General features: G+C 41.9%; 1 protein-coding gene across 1 annotated transcript in view; it reads right to left on the reverse strand.

Annotated features, from left to right (window-relative positions):
- Positions 1-4,448, reverse strand: part of SLC1A2 (solute carrier family 1 member 2) — a 173,882-nt gene extending 169,434 nt beyond the window's left edge. The window contains exon 1 of the mRNA XM_069091092.1: positions 4,248-4,448. Within this exon, the coding sequence (XP_068947193.1) occupies positions 4,248-4,264 (17 nt within the window). The 5' untranslated portion in view covers positions 4,265-4,448. The remainder of the gene's footprint in view (positions 1-4,247) is intronic.
- Positions 4,449-15,078: the final 10,630 nt, after the last annotated feature.

Below are 15,078 nucleotides of genomic sequence, written 5' to 3' on the forward strand. Positions count from 1 at the left end.
AAGGAAAGGAAAGGAAAGGAAAGGAAAGGAGAGGAGTACCTTATTCACATATCTAGGACCTTCATTCATTCCAAGAGTCATTCTCTATTGAAGTTTGTGTGAATAATATCAGTGCCAATTCCACTAATATTCTGATCACAGTAGACTTGGGAGCTCCTTGGGAATACAGACTGTGCTTTTGGTTTGGGGTTTGGGGAGACAGGCATTGACCTTTCTTTGTATCCTCAGTACTCTGTATTCAACACATAGTACATATTTGATTGTGACACTTATATAATGCTCTAACATTTAGAAAGCACTTTCCTCACAAAGGCCCCAAGATGTAGGAGGACAAGGTTTATAATATCCATTTTATAGATAATAACATTCTTTTCCCTCTTACATATTATTTGGAAATTTTGGATGAGATGTGATTTTATTAGAATAGGGAAATTTTGATGAGGAAAATCCCCATATTAACTCTGCAGCTCACAGTCTTACAGAATTACCCAGGGCAATATAAAATTAAATGCTTGCCCCAAGTAACACAGTTAATCTGCATCAATGGCAAAACTTGAAGACAATACTTCCTTAATTCAAGGTCAGCTCTTTGGTCACAAAGTCCATACATATAGTTGTATTTGAGCCTCACAGCAACCCTGGAAGGTATATATAACAGGTGAATCTGTGCCCATGGTCACAGCACTAGTCAGAGGCATCATTCAAACCCCAGGGCTTCCTGTCACCAAGTTCAGCACTTTATTCATATCCACTCTGCTATGTTGCGGATGCTTATTTTAAAAAAGGCACAGAGAGATGTAGTAACTTGTCTAGGACCAACCAACTACCCATCCATCCATCCATCCATCCATCCATCCATCCATCCATCCATCCATCCATCCATCCATAGCAATTCTCAAAGCCAGAATCTTCTGACTTCACCACTAATGTTTTCAACTGTAACACACAACTTCCCAGTCCTCAATAACCATATCTGGCCCCTCTTTGGAGGTTTATCATCTTATTATACATTTATTGACCCCTTTTCATCTCCTAAAATCATCCTCTGCAAAGGGGACAGATCAGCATTTTATAGTCAAGGCAGAAGCAAAAGTGGTTTACGGTTATTTCCAATTTTTCCTGCATAAGCTTGTTTGCATAGTCACTTGCATGTTGTTTCCTTGCGGGGTCCTCTAGAGCATGGACTTTATTTTGCCTTTTTTTGTATCACCAGTACTTGCCACAGTGTCTGGCACATTGTAGGCATATTTAATAAGTGTTTATTGATTTATTGAATAATGAATCAAGGAATCAGAACCAGAAAGTAGATTCAAGTCTTACCTCTGACACATACTGGTTGTGTGACCCTAGACAAGTCACTTTATCTCTCAATCACATATACAGACATACACACAGACATTTCTCTCAAACAGTTATGAATGACTAAGTTATTTGCATTAGTTTGCATACTGGGAATTCCTATGCCAACTAAGACTTAGGTCTGGGATCTAGACACCCTGCTCCTCTTCCCCAGTACATCACTTGTGGAAAAAAATTGCATCCCATAATTTTATAGCATCATCTCTTATATCTCAGGCAAGTATACAGCACTTTAGAGCAAAAGGGATTATAGACATGCTATGCACTGGAGAAAGAAATGGCAAACCACTCCAGTATCTTTGCCAAGAAAACCCCAAATCAGATCGTGAAGAGTTTGAGGTGACTGAATAAAAAACAATAGGAGATAGAGCCATCCATTTGGGCTCAGAAAAACCTTGAATCCTGCTTCAGAGGCTTCTTAGCTCAGTGACCCTGGGCAAATCTTTTCAACTCTCTGAACCTTGGTTTCTTCATCTGGAAAATGGGCATAATAAAAGCATTTACCTCTGAGGATTCTTAGTGAGGGTCAAGTGAGATTACAAGTGTAAGGTGATCTGCAACCTTACAGATCTATGCAAATGCCAATGAGCATGAGCATGGGTTTAGGAACTTTCTCCCTCTGTGCCTGATCTTCAGAGTGCAGAGTGAGAGTTGGTCTCATTATTTGAAACATCAATCATTCATCAAGCTTCACAGATTTTCCAGCTTCTTAAAGCGTATTAACTAAGATTCAAATTTGGAAATATCTTAAAGCCAAGATCTCCTATGTTTGTATTTGTCAACAGGAAAGCCTTTTTATATTAGTGGGCCTAGGAAAGGCAACTGAGGTAGTACTAAGTAAATGACTGGGGGAGGGGAGGCTTATTTGCAGGAACTGGAATGTGCTATTTCTATCCCTTGTGGGGGAAGGTTCATTAATCTGTCTATAACATCTCATAAAATCATAAGAGGCTGGGAAGATGCCAATAACCTCCTGGTTTTTGCTAATAGGACATTGTCCTAGAAAATATCACCCTCATTGTACAGGTGTATGTCTTCCTTGTTGTTTAGGGGAAGGAGGGCCAGCTTCACCAATAAATTATCTCCCCAAAGGTCAGAAGGGCTGACCCTATTGCAAGAAAGGAAGAGAAATCTCTACAGATCTCAGATCGAAAACCTTTTTCTGAGAAGTACCAGTACATGAGAGGCAGAAAGCTTGGCATCATCATTAGAAAGTTGCCTTCAGAGTTAGAAAAACCTAACCTCTGACACTTTCTAGCTGTGTGATCTTGGGAAGGTAGTTTAACTTCTCAGTGTTTCAGGCATTCAGTTACAGAATGGCGAAAGATCAGCCTTGGCAATGAAAGTTTCCTCATCGGGAATTCCCAAAAGGGATAAACTTGGAGTTCTGACTAAAGACCTGTGCTTTTTACTTTTATGGGTATTCCTAGTATTTAGCCCAGTGCCTGGCACAGAAACTCTTTATAATAAATGTTTGTTGATTAAAAACATCAGGACAAAAAATTTGAGAAATGTACTTTTAACAGTTGGATACCCAAAGGAGATTCCATGCTGGTTTTGTCTATTTGTTTGTTTGTTTACCAATATGATTGACATAAAGATTTCTCCTTCAGATCTGCCTGGAAGGCCCCACAAAGGAACTTGTAAGAGAACATTGGAAAACTCTAGGACTTCGAAGGTTAATGAGTGTCAAAACTGCTATTTCTTCAAGCAGTGATGGAAGGTTGATTTATATGTTAATAGCAGTTAATGACATTGCCAAGTGTGTGTGTGTGTGGGGAGGGGGGGGATGGGGAAGACCCCAGCCATAAAATAGGGTCCTAAACCCTTTATCTTTCCCTGCTCTCCCTCCAGATGAGCTGCCACAAGGGAGAGGTGCCCAGAAAAGGTGTTCCTGAGATGCTCTGGTCAAGGACACCAGGTGCTGGGCTTCTGGACTTCTCTTCTGGGCTTGGGAGAGTTCAAACTGAGTCTTTAGCACTTAAAAAAAAATAGAGAACTTACTGGAACAAAATGCCCTTGGCAGGGAGAGCTGGGATGGGGAGCTCAGCATCACCTTGGCTCAATAGCCAAATCTTCCTTCTCCTAAAAAGGCCCTCAAGAACAAAAAACCTAACTCCCGATGGCAGCCTCCTGGAGACGATTTTGCTATGGCTCGAGCCCAGTCAAATTACTTAGCCGTAACCTAATGCTACATACCTAATGATCGGAGTGAGAGACCATCTCCAGCTCCCCAGGATCTTTCTCCCTCCTTTCCACCAGCCCTCTTCACCCACACAGATTCCCATGGGGCAAAGATCTGTCCCGCGTTCCCAGCTCGCCTGCCCCACGTGTTACACCGCTGGGCAATCAGTGAACATTGCTCTCCTTCGATTTCCTCCTCATCCTTTTCCCCAGCTCTCCATCCTCATCCTCAGATTTAGATCATTCATTCTTATCTTGCACCTGCTGCCTTCTCCCTGCTCAGGGCGCGCCTCCCCAACTGCCATTCCAACCGCCAGGAGACTTTCTTTTATTCCCAAAGTAACTTTCAGGGACTTTCTTCCTCCACCACTCCCCCCCCCCCCAACTATTTTTCCCTGGGGTGTGTACTTCTCCAGCATTTGGTAGCCTCAGAGTAAGTAGAAAAACGCTCCTAAAGAAAATTAATCTTTTCTAAAATCTTGTTTCCCTTCCCCATAGACTGACCCACAAATCAACTCAAGCTTCTTTGAGACCCGCACTCACTTTCTGAGGTGCCCAAGGCCCAGCGAAGAAACCCACGGAAAAGAAATCTGAGAGTCATACAGTACTCCCTCCCGAAAGTCCACCTTCGCACCACCTCCCTCTCCTCCCCTTCTGCCCCCACCTCCCCAGACCCCTAGAGTAAAGAGAAAATCCCCCCTCACCCTTCTGTAGAAGCCATGGTCTTGGGAATTCCCCCTTCCTCTTCGGAAAAATCCAAGGGGTACTCTGTATGTGTGTGCTTAGAAAGGATTCTTCTTCCCTCCCCCCCTTTCTTTCTATTCCCCGCCTCCCTCCTTGTGGATAAGCCCCTTAGTGCCTAAGGAGTGTCATAAGGTTCCTTGTGGGTGTAATATCGCCGCCACGCTCGCGAACCTGGATTCTGGACTCTCCTGGGCGCTCCGGACCAGCCCTGCCTCCCGCTTTAGCACCAGCAACAGAGGGGCCCTGGAGATCTTGGAATTCTGTCTAAGGTTACAGCGCCTTCAAAGCAGAGAGTGCCGAGTGACCAGAGAATGAGCCGAGCGAGCTGAGTCTCTGCCACCTGGGCTTTCTCTCCCCTGGAGGGAGGGCTGCTGCTGCTGCTGCTCGTGGTGGTGGTGATGCTGCTGCTGCTGATGGTGGCGGCGGTGGTGATGCTGGTGGTGGTGGTGGCAAGGGGGTGGGGTGGCAAGCGGGTGTGTGGGTGTCTGTTGTGTGTGCTGGGGGAAGTGGGGGAGGGGGGCTGACTTCACACTGACATGGTGTTGGCTGAGGCTGGATTGGAAGGTTTTAGCCCTCGGAGCTGTGGATTTGCAGTCTATCCCTCTCTATTTTAGTCAAGGGCTGACATCACCGGCAGCGCTGCCTGTCGTTATTCCTTTAAATCCCACCCCGCAAGTCCAGCTACGCCCCCTCCTCTTTTCTACACCCCCGCCCCCTACCCCCAGCCTCTTCTAATAAAGAAAGAAATAAAGATCCACTCCAGGACTCCTTAGCTGTGACCCCCGGCCAATTCCCAGGTGAACGAATGGGCTCTCTATTGTTCCCAGCTCCAGCCCTTTCGCGACCCTCCCCCATCCTTTTGGGGCTCCTGCCAGAGACGTCGGGAGGAAGACCTAGAAGAAGAGAGCATGTCCCCCCACCCCCAGTCCAATAGCTCCGACGGGGTATTTGGTCGAACATTTCTCGGCTACCGTTCTTTGTAATTTTGTTTTCCTTTAAAAAAAATCATCCCTCTCATTCTCCTGTTTGGGGACCTCACTTTTCCTTTTTAGAGTCTCATCTCGGCAGGTTTTCTTAGCTGGGGCTTTCTCCACCCCACCCCCACCTGCTCACTGCCCCGTAAGACAGAGGTGTTGTCTTGGTTATAGGGAAGCCAGAGAAGGCAAAGGGAAAGTCAGTGAGCCTTCTCCCCTTCAACGTTCTTGGACTACCAAAACCCCCCTCGCCCTTGTTCCTTTCCAACCCACCCTGGGGACATAGCTCACCAAAGCTTGAGAAGAGGAGTGGAAGAAGAGAGTGAGGAAAAAGAAATAGAGGGCGGAAGGAGAAAAGAAAGAAGCAAAGAGAAAAAGGATGGAACTAGGAAAGCAGCAGGAGCTAGTCTTTCACAAAAGGAGTGAACCGGTTAATCCTGAAGGGGGGAGGGGAGGGACGGGGGGGGGCAGGTTGAATGACAGCTGTCAGGCTAAACTGCTGTGAGAAACCTCAGTGGAAACCAATGGGCTGCTATTCGTGAGCCTGGATGGGTGGGCGCTGGGAACCAGAGAAACCAGGAGCAAGGGCAGAAGGGAGTGGGAGAGCGAGCTGGAAACCAGCCCAGACAGAAAACCCTACAAGCTGGTGAAGCCCACTGAGCAAAAGGATGGGACTGCCTCAGCCGCCGCCACTGCCACAGACAAGGTTTTCTTCCCAGCTGGAATAAATTCCCTGTTCTTCAATTATTCATCAGGATTCATATTCATGAACCTCTGGGGAGAGGGATCATAATTTTTAAAATAAGGGAGCTAGAAAAGGGTCGGGGTCGGGCTTTCAGCAGAGATCTGAATCTCGGCAGCAGGAGTGTGTGCGTGTTGTGTGTGTGTGTGTGTGTGTGTTCGCGCGCGCGCTCTGGAGTAATCCCTCTGATTCTCTTTAGTCCCATCTTCAAAGCCCTGAGGGCAGAAGAGGGGAGACAGATGGGCTTACTAGAAAATATGGTTCCTTCCTTCTGCCGGTTGGCTTTTCATAATCTTTGGCAACTAAAGAATGTCAGAATGAGAAGGGACCTCAGAGCTCATCTAGATTGCCCTTACAGCATCCCAGACAACTGGAGACCCAGATTTAGGGATGTCTTCTTTGTCACTATTATTACAGACGTACCCCTCCAGCCACATCTCTACGATTTGCTTCAAACAATATTTACAAGCCCTAATGTCTTTTCTCCTCTCGATTTACCATTTCTCTTGGAAATTGGACGTGAAATGAGGAGAGAGGGGGGAGGGGGGAGGGAATCTATCTATGTTTAGCTCTTTAACTGGTCCCCAAACGGGATAGGGGGATCTATCCCACCAACTGTTATTTTATTTGTGTAGCTGCCCTCACACTCCTGGGGGAAGCAGCTTGGGGAGAGTGGTTTGGGTTTTCCACAGCAGACACACACACACACACACACACACACACACTCGCCATAGCTCCCCTTTTCCCCACCTTCCTGTGCTGAGGACAGAAGCTGGAGGTGGGTGGTCATCCCTTCTGCTAATCCTGAAGCTTTGCTGACCTCTATTGGAGATAAAAGAAATCAGTACCAGGAAGGGCAGAAGTAGGAGAGAGAGCTCGGCAAGCGCATCTTGCTCAAGGGAGACTGTCATCCACATTCTCATGTATTTTAGTGAGATTTAGTGAGATCATTTACGGTAAGAAAGAGCCTCAAGCTTAGGGGATGTGTTCATAACGAGATTCCAAAAAGCAGTGGACTTCCCAACGAGAAGGGGTCGCTTGCTTTGAGGGGAAAAAAAATAACGTTCATTTATATAACACTCAAAGCTTTGTAGATTGTTTCACATAGTGTCAAATTTGAGCCGCACGGGAGCCTTGTGAGGCAAATGCTTCAAATATTATTGTCTCCATTTTACAGATGAGTTAACTGAGACTGAGAGAGGACAAATCCCTAACTTAAGGTCACACAGCTAATATGTGTCTGAGGTAGAATTCAAACTTTCTGATGGTATCCACTAGCCTCCCATCCATCCAATTCTGATGCTCTTCAGATCTTTTTTGAAATCTTTGATCAATTAAATTTTTTAATATTCTTGTGTGAAGGGTTAGATGATATTTTTCTAAAGAGTGTTTAAAAAAAAAACAAGAGTACATTGTACAATGGAATTACCCCCTTGAAGGTGCCTTTCTCCTCTGTCTTTCTGTCTCTTTCTCTCTCTCTCTGTCTCTGTCTTTCTCTCTGTATCTCTCTCTGTCTCTCTCTCTGTCCCTGTCTCTCTCTCTCTCTGTATCTCTCTCTGTCTCTCTCTCTCTCTCTCTCTCTCTGTCTCTCTCTCTTCCCCTCTCCCTCTTCTCTCTCTCCCTCCCTCCCTTCCTTCCTTCCTCTGTCTTTATTACTCCCCCTCCTTAAAGTACTATTTATTATTATTTTCAAAAATAAAACTTTTCTGCATAAAGATCTCAGCAGCTAGGTAGAAGGTATGAATATAAATAATTTCCCTCTATAAAGTCAAACTTGAGCAAAGCTTTGAAGGAAACTTGGATTTTCACATTAGTGAAAGGAGCTTTATTTTTTACTAGGAGGTCTCCTTTACTAGATGGTCCTGTCTGAATGACTGTTGCTTAGATCATGAGCTTCTTATTGCAAAATTCAGATTTAAATTGAAGAAAGTAGGGAAAACCATAAGACTGTATAGGGATGACTTAAATAAATAACATCTCTTATGAATATGAAGTGGAAGTGATGAATGGATTTAAGGGGTTAGATCTTGTAGATAGTGCCTGAAGAACTATGGACAGAGGTTTGAAATACTGTGTGGAAGGTAGCAGAAACAACAAAGATATCCCAATGGGGTGGGGGTGGGGAAGCAAGAAAGCAAAATGATGAGACTTTACAAATAACTAAGGAAAGGAAAAATAAAACAAAAAGGAGAAAGTGAAAGATATCTAACTGAATACAGAATTCCAGAGAGAGATAAGGAGATGTAAGAAAGTTCTCTTAGAAAGATAAGAGAACTTGCCAAGTAAAATAGAGATATTAAGAGAATATTTCATGCAAAAACGGTCATGATAAAAGGCAAAAAATGGTAAGGACTTCACAGAAGCAGAAGAGATTAAGAAGTGGCAAGGATATACAGCAGAATATACAAAGAAGAATATACAGAAGATACAAGAAAGATCTTATCATCAATAACCACAATAGTGTGGTTACTGAAGGGCAGTTAGGTGGTGCCTTGGATAGAGTCCAAGGCTGAGAGTCAGGAAGACCTGTCTCCCCCAGTTCAAATTTGGCCTCAGACACTTACCAGCGGTGACTAGGCAAGTCACTTAGCCCTGTTTGCCTCAGTTTCTACACCTATAAAATGATCTGGAGAAGGAAATGGCAAACCACTCCAGTATCTCTGACAAGAAAACTCCATTATGGTATCATAAAGAGTCAGACATATTGAAAAATGGAACATTATCACATCATGATGCTTACTGATCTACAGTAAGACAACCTTGCAAATGAAGTCAGGTGGTCCTTAAGAAACATTGCTAGAAATAAGGCTAGTGGAGTTGATGGAATTCCAGCTGAGATATTTAAATCTCTAAAAGCTGTTAAAGTGCTGCACTCAATATGGCAGCAAATTTGGAAAATTCAACAATGGTCCCTGGATTGGAAAGGACCAGTTCACATCCTAAAACTAAAGAAGGGCAATGTCAAGGAATTTTCAAATTACCCAACAATTGCACTAATTCCACACACCAGCAATATTATCCTTAAGATTCTGCAAGCTAGGCATCAGCAATATGTGAACTAAGAGCTACCAGAAGTTCAGGCTCATTTTCAAAAAGGCAAAGGAATTAGAGACCAAATTGTCATCATTTGCTGGACTGTGGAGAAAGCAAGGTTGTTCCTAAAACCAAAATCTACTTCTGTTCCATTGACTACACTAAAGCCTTTGACTGTGTAGATCACACCAAAATGTGATAAGAACTCAAAGAGATACGAGGACCACATCATCTTTCTTGTCTCCTAAGGAACCTGTGCATAGACCATGAAACAACTGTTAGAGCTGAACACATAACAACCAACTGATTTAAGATTGAGAAAGGAGAGGGGCAGAGCTAAGATGGCAAAGTAGTAGCACAAACTTGGCATGAGCTCCCACTCCAGTCACTTCCAATACATGTAATTTTTGTTATTCAAAAAATGACTCTAAACAAACTTTAGAGTTACAGAAGCCACAAAGGGAAAGAGAAAAACAAATCTCCTGCTGAAGGCAGCCTGGCAGGCCAACAGGAAAGGTATATTGCAGAACTCTGGGAGCCAAGCACAGTCCTGCATGAGCGGCCATGTTCTGGCCCCAGGGCAGGCCCCAACCAGCAGTGGCCAGAGCAGACTTCAGGACAGTGAATCACCAGCAGCTGTGGCAGTTTCCAGACTTCTCAACCCATAAATGCCAAAGACAAAGTAAAAGGTCAGTGTGGACCTCTGTTGGAACTGGGGGAGGGGGAGATAGGACAAAAGAGCATAGTTCAGCCCCTGCCCCCAGGGCAAGAAGCAGCCACCACCACGTGACTGCTCAGGAGCTCCTGGCCTGCAGGGGACCATTAATGGGGTAATCACTTCTGCCTTAACCTGCTTGGATCTGGATCTCAGTCTTGGGTGATGGTCCTAGGGTATGTGGCCAGTGAGCCAGAGCTTGTGAGGGCTGTAGAGAGGGTGCCCTCCTAATAGCCCTGGCAGCTGTGAAAAACCCCAGTGATTTGGGACAAAGCTCTCTTCATTCTGGAAGCAAAATTCTACTGTGGAAAACAGCTCAAAAGTCAAGGAATTGGTGGCAATATGAGCAAGCAGAGGAAGCACAAACAGACTATAGAATCTTTTATGGGGGACAAAAATTATCAAGGCATGGAGCGGGAGGAAGACAGCAAAGTCAGAACTCCTGCATCAAAAGTCTCCAAGAAAAATATGAATTGGTTAAAGGCCATGGAGGAGCTTGGAGCTCAAGAAGGATTTTGAAAATAAAGTAAGAGAAGTGGAGGAAAAACTGGGAAAGGAAATGAGAATGATGCAAGAAAATCAGGAAAAGTGAGTCAACAGCCTGCTAAAGGAGACCCAAAAATACACTGAAGAAAATAACAGCTTATAAAATAGACTAACTCAAATGGCAAAAGAGGCCCAAAAAGCCAGTGAGGAGAATAATGCCTTAAAAAGCTGAATTTGCCAGATGGAAAAGGAATTTCAAAAACTCACTGAAGAGAATAACTCCTTCAAAATTAGATTGGAGCAAATGGAAGCTAATAACTTTATGAGAAATCAAGAAATCAAGATCCAAACAAATGAAAAAATAGAAGGCAATGTGAAATATCTCATTGGAAAAACCATTGACCTGGAAAATAGATCCAGGAGAGATAATGTAAAAATTATTGAACTACCTGAAAGTTGTGATCAAAAAAAGAGCCTAGACACCATCTTTCAAGAAATTATCAAACAAAATTGCCCTGATATTCTAGAACCAGAGGTCAAAACAGAAATTGAAAGAATGTACTGATCACCTCTTGAAAAATATTCCAAAAAGAAAACTCCTAGGAATTTTACAGCCAAATTCCAGAGTTCCGAGGTCAAGGAGAAAATATTAAAGCAGTCAGGAAGAAACAATTTGAGTATTGTGGAAACACAATCAGGATAACACAAGACCTAGCAGCTTCTACATTAAGAGATCAAAGGGCTTGGAATATGATATTCTGCAGGTCAAAGGAGCTAGAATTAAAACCAAGAATCACCTACCCAGCAAAACTGAGTATAAAGTTTCAGGGGAAAATACAGTCATTTAATGAAAGAGAGGACATTCAAGCATTCTTGATGAAAAAACCAGAGCTGAACAGAAAATTTGACTTTCAAATACAAGAAGCAAGAGAAGCATGAGAAGATAAACACTAAAAAAGAAATCATAAGGAACTTATTAAAGTTGAACTATTTACATTCCTACATGGAAAAACAATAATTGTAACTCATAAGACTTTTCTCAGTATGAGAATAGTTGAAGGGAATATATATGTGTATATATATATACATATATATATGTGAGTGTGGGCATATGTATGTTCATGTATACATAGACAGAGGGCATAAGATGAGTTGAATATGAAGGGATATCTTTTGTTTATTTGTTTTTGCTTTTTGCAGGGGTAATTGGGTTTAAGTGACTTGCCCAAAGTCACACCGCTAGTTGTGTTAAGTGAGGCCTGGATTTGAACTCAGGTCCTCATGACTCCGGGGACAGTATTCTATTCATTGCACCACCTAGCTGCCCCTGAAGGGATGATATCTAAAAAATAAAATTAAAAGATGAGAGATGAATTTATTGGGAGAAGGAAAAAGGGAGAGATAGATTAGGGTAAATTATCTCATATAAAAGAGGCAAGAGAAAAGTATTACAATGGAGGGGAAGAGCAAGAAGGTGAAAGGGAACGGAACAACCTTATTCTCATTGAATTTGGCTTAAGGAGGGAATAATGTACACACTCAATTGGGTATCTTACCCTACAGGAAAATAAGGGGGGTAGGGTATAAGAGGGGGGATGATAGAAGGGAGGGTAGATTGGGGGAGAGGGTAGTTAGAAGCAAACATTTTATAAAGGGATAGGGTCAAAAGAAAAAATAGAATTAAGTAGGGGGTGGGATAGGATGGAGGGAAATATAGTTAGTCTTCCACAATATAACTACCATGGAAATGATTTGAGTAACCACACATGTACAAACCTATATTGAATTTCTTGTCTTCCCAGTGGGGGCAGGTGAGGAGGGAAGATGGAAAAAAATCTGGAACTCAAAGTTTTAGAAACAAAGGTTTAAAAAAAATCGTTTCTTAGATTCAACTGGGCAATAAAGTATACAGGCACTGGGGTATAGAAATCCATCTTGCCCTACTAGAAAGTTAGGGGGGTGATGGGCCTCCCCCATCATGATGTAAGAGAGAGTAGATTGGAAGAAGGGGTATTCAGTAGGCTTGCTATTTTTAGGTGGGGTAGGGGAAAGACGGGAAGAAAAAATGTAACTCAAAATCTTGTGGAAATGAATGTTGAAAACTAAAACTAAATAAATAAATTTTAAATAAATACATTTCAGATCAAATACCCCCCCCAAAAAAAAAGAAGAAAGGAAAAAAATTGAGAAAGGAGTTTGATAAGGTTTATTTATTATTTATTTAATTTATATGCAGAATACATCATGTGAAATGGCAGACTAGATGAATCAAAAACTGAAACTAAGATTGCCAGAGAAAATATCAACAATCTCAAGTATACATCTTATGCCCCTCTGATGGCAGAAAGTGAAGAGAAATTAAGAAATCTTTTGACAAGGGTTAAAGAGGAACATGTAAAAGCTGGTTTGAAGTTTAACGTACAAAACCCCCCAAACCTTAAGATCATGGCAACTGGTCTCATAATAAGTTTCTGGGAAATGGAGGGAGAAGAAATGGAAGCAGTGCCAGATTTTATATTATTGGGCTTTCAAAATCACTGCAGACCGTGACTGTAATTATGAAATCAAAGGACACCTGCTCCATGGAAGGAAAGCTATGACAGATCTGGATGACATACTACATAGCAGAGACACACCTTCGCCAACAAATATCCTTAAGTCCAATCTATGGTTTTTCCAGTACCTATGAATGACTGGGAGAGTTGGATTATAAGAAAAGCTGAGTACTGCAGAATGAATGCTTTTGAATCGTGGTGCTGGAGAAGACTTTTGAGGTTCCATTGGACAGCAAGGAGATCAAATCAGTCAATACCTAAATAAATTAATTCAGACTATTCATTGGATGGAAAAATACTGAAGCTGAAGTTTAAATACTTTGGCCACATAGTAAGAAGACAGGACTAATTGGAAAAGCCTCTGATTCTTGGGAAGATTGAGAGTGAAAGAAGAATGATATGACAGAGGCTGAGATGGATAGATAGTGCCATGGAAGCAATGAAGATGACCTTGGAAAGATTTCAGGAGATAGTGGAGGATAGAAAGGCTTAGCATGCTATGGTCCAAGGTGTTATGAAGAGTGAGACATGACTAAAAGAATGAACAACAAACCTGGATGAATAGGTTCAGACTTCAGGGTTCCCTCTCCCTTCAAAAAAATTGGACCCTGGGAGAAAATTGTTAATAATTTATATTAAATTTAAAAATATTTCCTGAATACATTTTTATGAGACTTGATTATTAAATACCTATCTCCTCCCATCCTAGAGAGATAAAATAAATATTTTATCACCTCCCATGCCAGAGAGATGAAGAGACCCAACCCTCATCACACAGGGAGTAGGAAGCAGATCTGGGATTCAAAACCCATGTCCTCGATTATGCAGTCTGCTTTACAGAGAAAGCCCTGGACTGGGCTAGAGTCAAGAGTTCTTGGATCTAATTCCTGTTTGTCTACCCAAAGTAGCTAGGTCACCTTCTGAACGTAAACTCAACCTTTTCTTAATGTATGTTTTAAAAAATTGAAGACAGGGATTATTTCATTTCGTCCTTGGGTCACTAATGACATCTTACTGTGGTCTTTGTATTCTAGTAAGTGCACACAATAAACCTTTAATAAGTGTTTGTTGAGTTGAATTAAACCAGAAAATAATGGATTTAGAGCCAGCTAGTTGGCAGTGGATAGAGTACTGGTTTTGAATCAGAAGACCTGATTGCAAATCCTACCTCAGACACTTACTAACTGGGTGACCCTTAGCAAGTCATTTGACCTCTCTCAGCATCAGTTTCCTCATTTGTAGTCTGGAACTTCACAGAGTTGTTATGAGATCAAATAAGATAATATATATGCAAAATGCTTTGCAAACCAGTTAGCTATTTTTGAAATCTTGTACTCAGTTTTTTTTCCTTTCAGAAAGTCAAACTATTGTTAAATCTGTTATGCTTTTTCTTATGTTTTATTTTTAAAAGATACATTTGGGTTGGTGGGGGGGAGGTGCATGGAAATGAAAGAATAGACTACCTTACATTTACCATGTTCAGCCACTGCCTTCCAAGTGCTCTCTAAGCCATTTCCACATTTTAACTTTGCAAAATTCAATGCCCATATGCCTTTGATTTGTGCTATAAAAGTTACAGCATCAAAAGTCTGGGGAATTTATCCTATCTCATTTTATGCTATCATTTGCTAAGATTTGTTCTCAGAATAAAAACTTTCTCCATCCTTCCCTGGCCTATAAGTGAATGTTTCTAACAGGAAGGCACCCACTTATTCAATGATATGAATAATAACTAAATTGCAATCCCGTAATAGGTCACCAAGCTTGCATGAAGATAAGCCCTGAAATTCATTGCAATCTCCTTATCAGAAGACAAAAATCGTGTTAAGTAAACATAAGGAATAGGAAAGAACAAAAAAAAGAGAGAGGGTATCTAAATAAAAAGTAAAACAGGAAATATTAACATGTTTGAATTCTTCCTTTATCAATAGCCAGAATTTGAGGAATTTCAAGCTATAGAAAGAAAACCAGAACCAAATAGCGCTACACCAACACTTTGCGAATTTGATTCCCTTTGATGTCTCTAAATCAATATCTCTGGAGATCCTTGTCCTTCAACATCCCAGTACTCAGACAATAGTTGCAGTTCCTCATAGTCAGAGATTTTACCTGCTGTGTATTAGGAACAATGGACAAACAAGCTCCATAAAAATATGGATCAGAACTGATGGCCAAGGGTTTCAATTATCTTTAGGAATTTTTTTTAAAGGGGTCATTAGTGAACAAGTAGAGACCCTTCTGAGGAAAGCCATTAGGAGTTTAAAACCATGTTATTTGTAGAATGGT

Source organism: Petaurus breviceps, unplaced genomic scaffold (genome assembly GCF_028583685.1).
Source record: "Petaurus breviceps papuanus isolate PSGF00001 unplaced genomic scaffold, PetGlider_PUasm1.0 188, whole genome shotgun sequence".
NCBI lineage: Eukaryota > Metazoa > Chordata > Mammalia > Diprotodontia > Petauridae > Petaurus > Petaurus breviceps.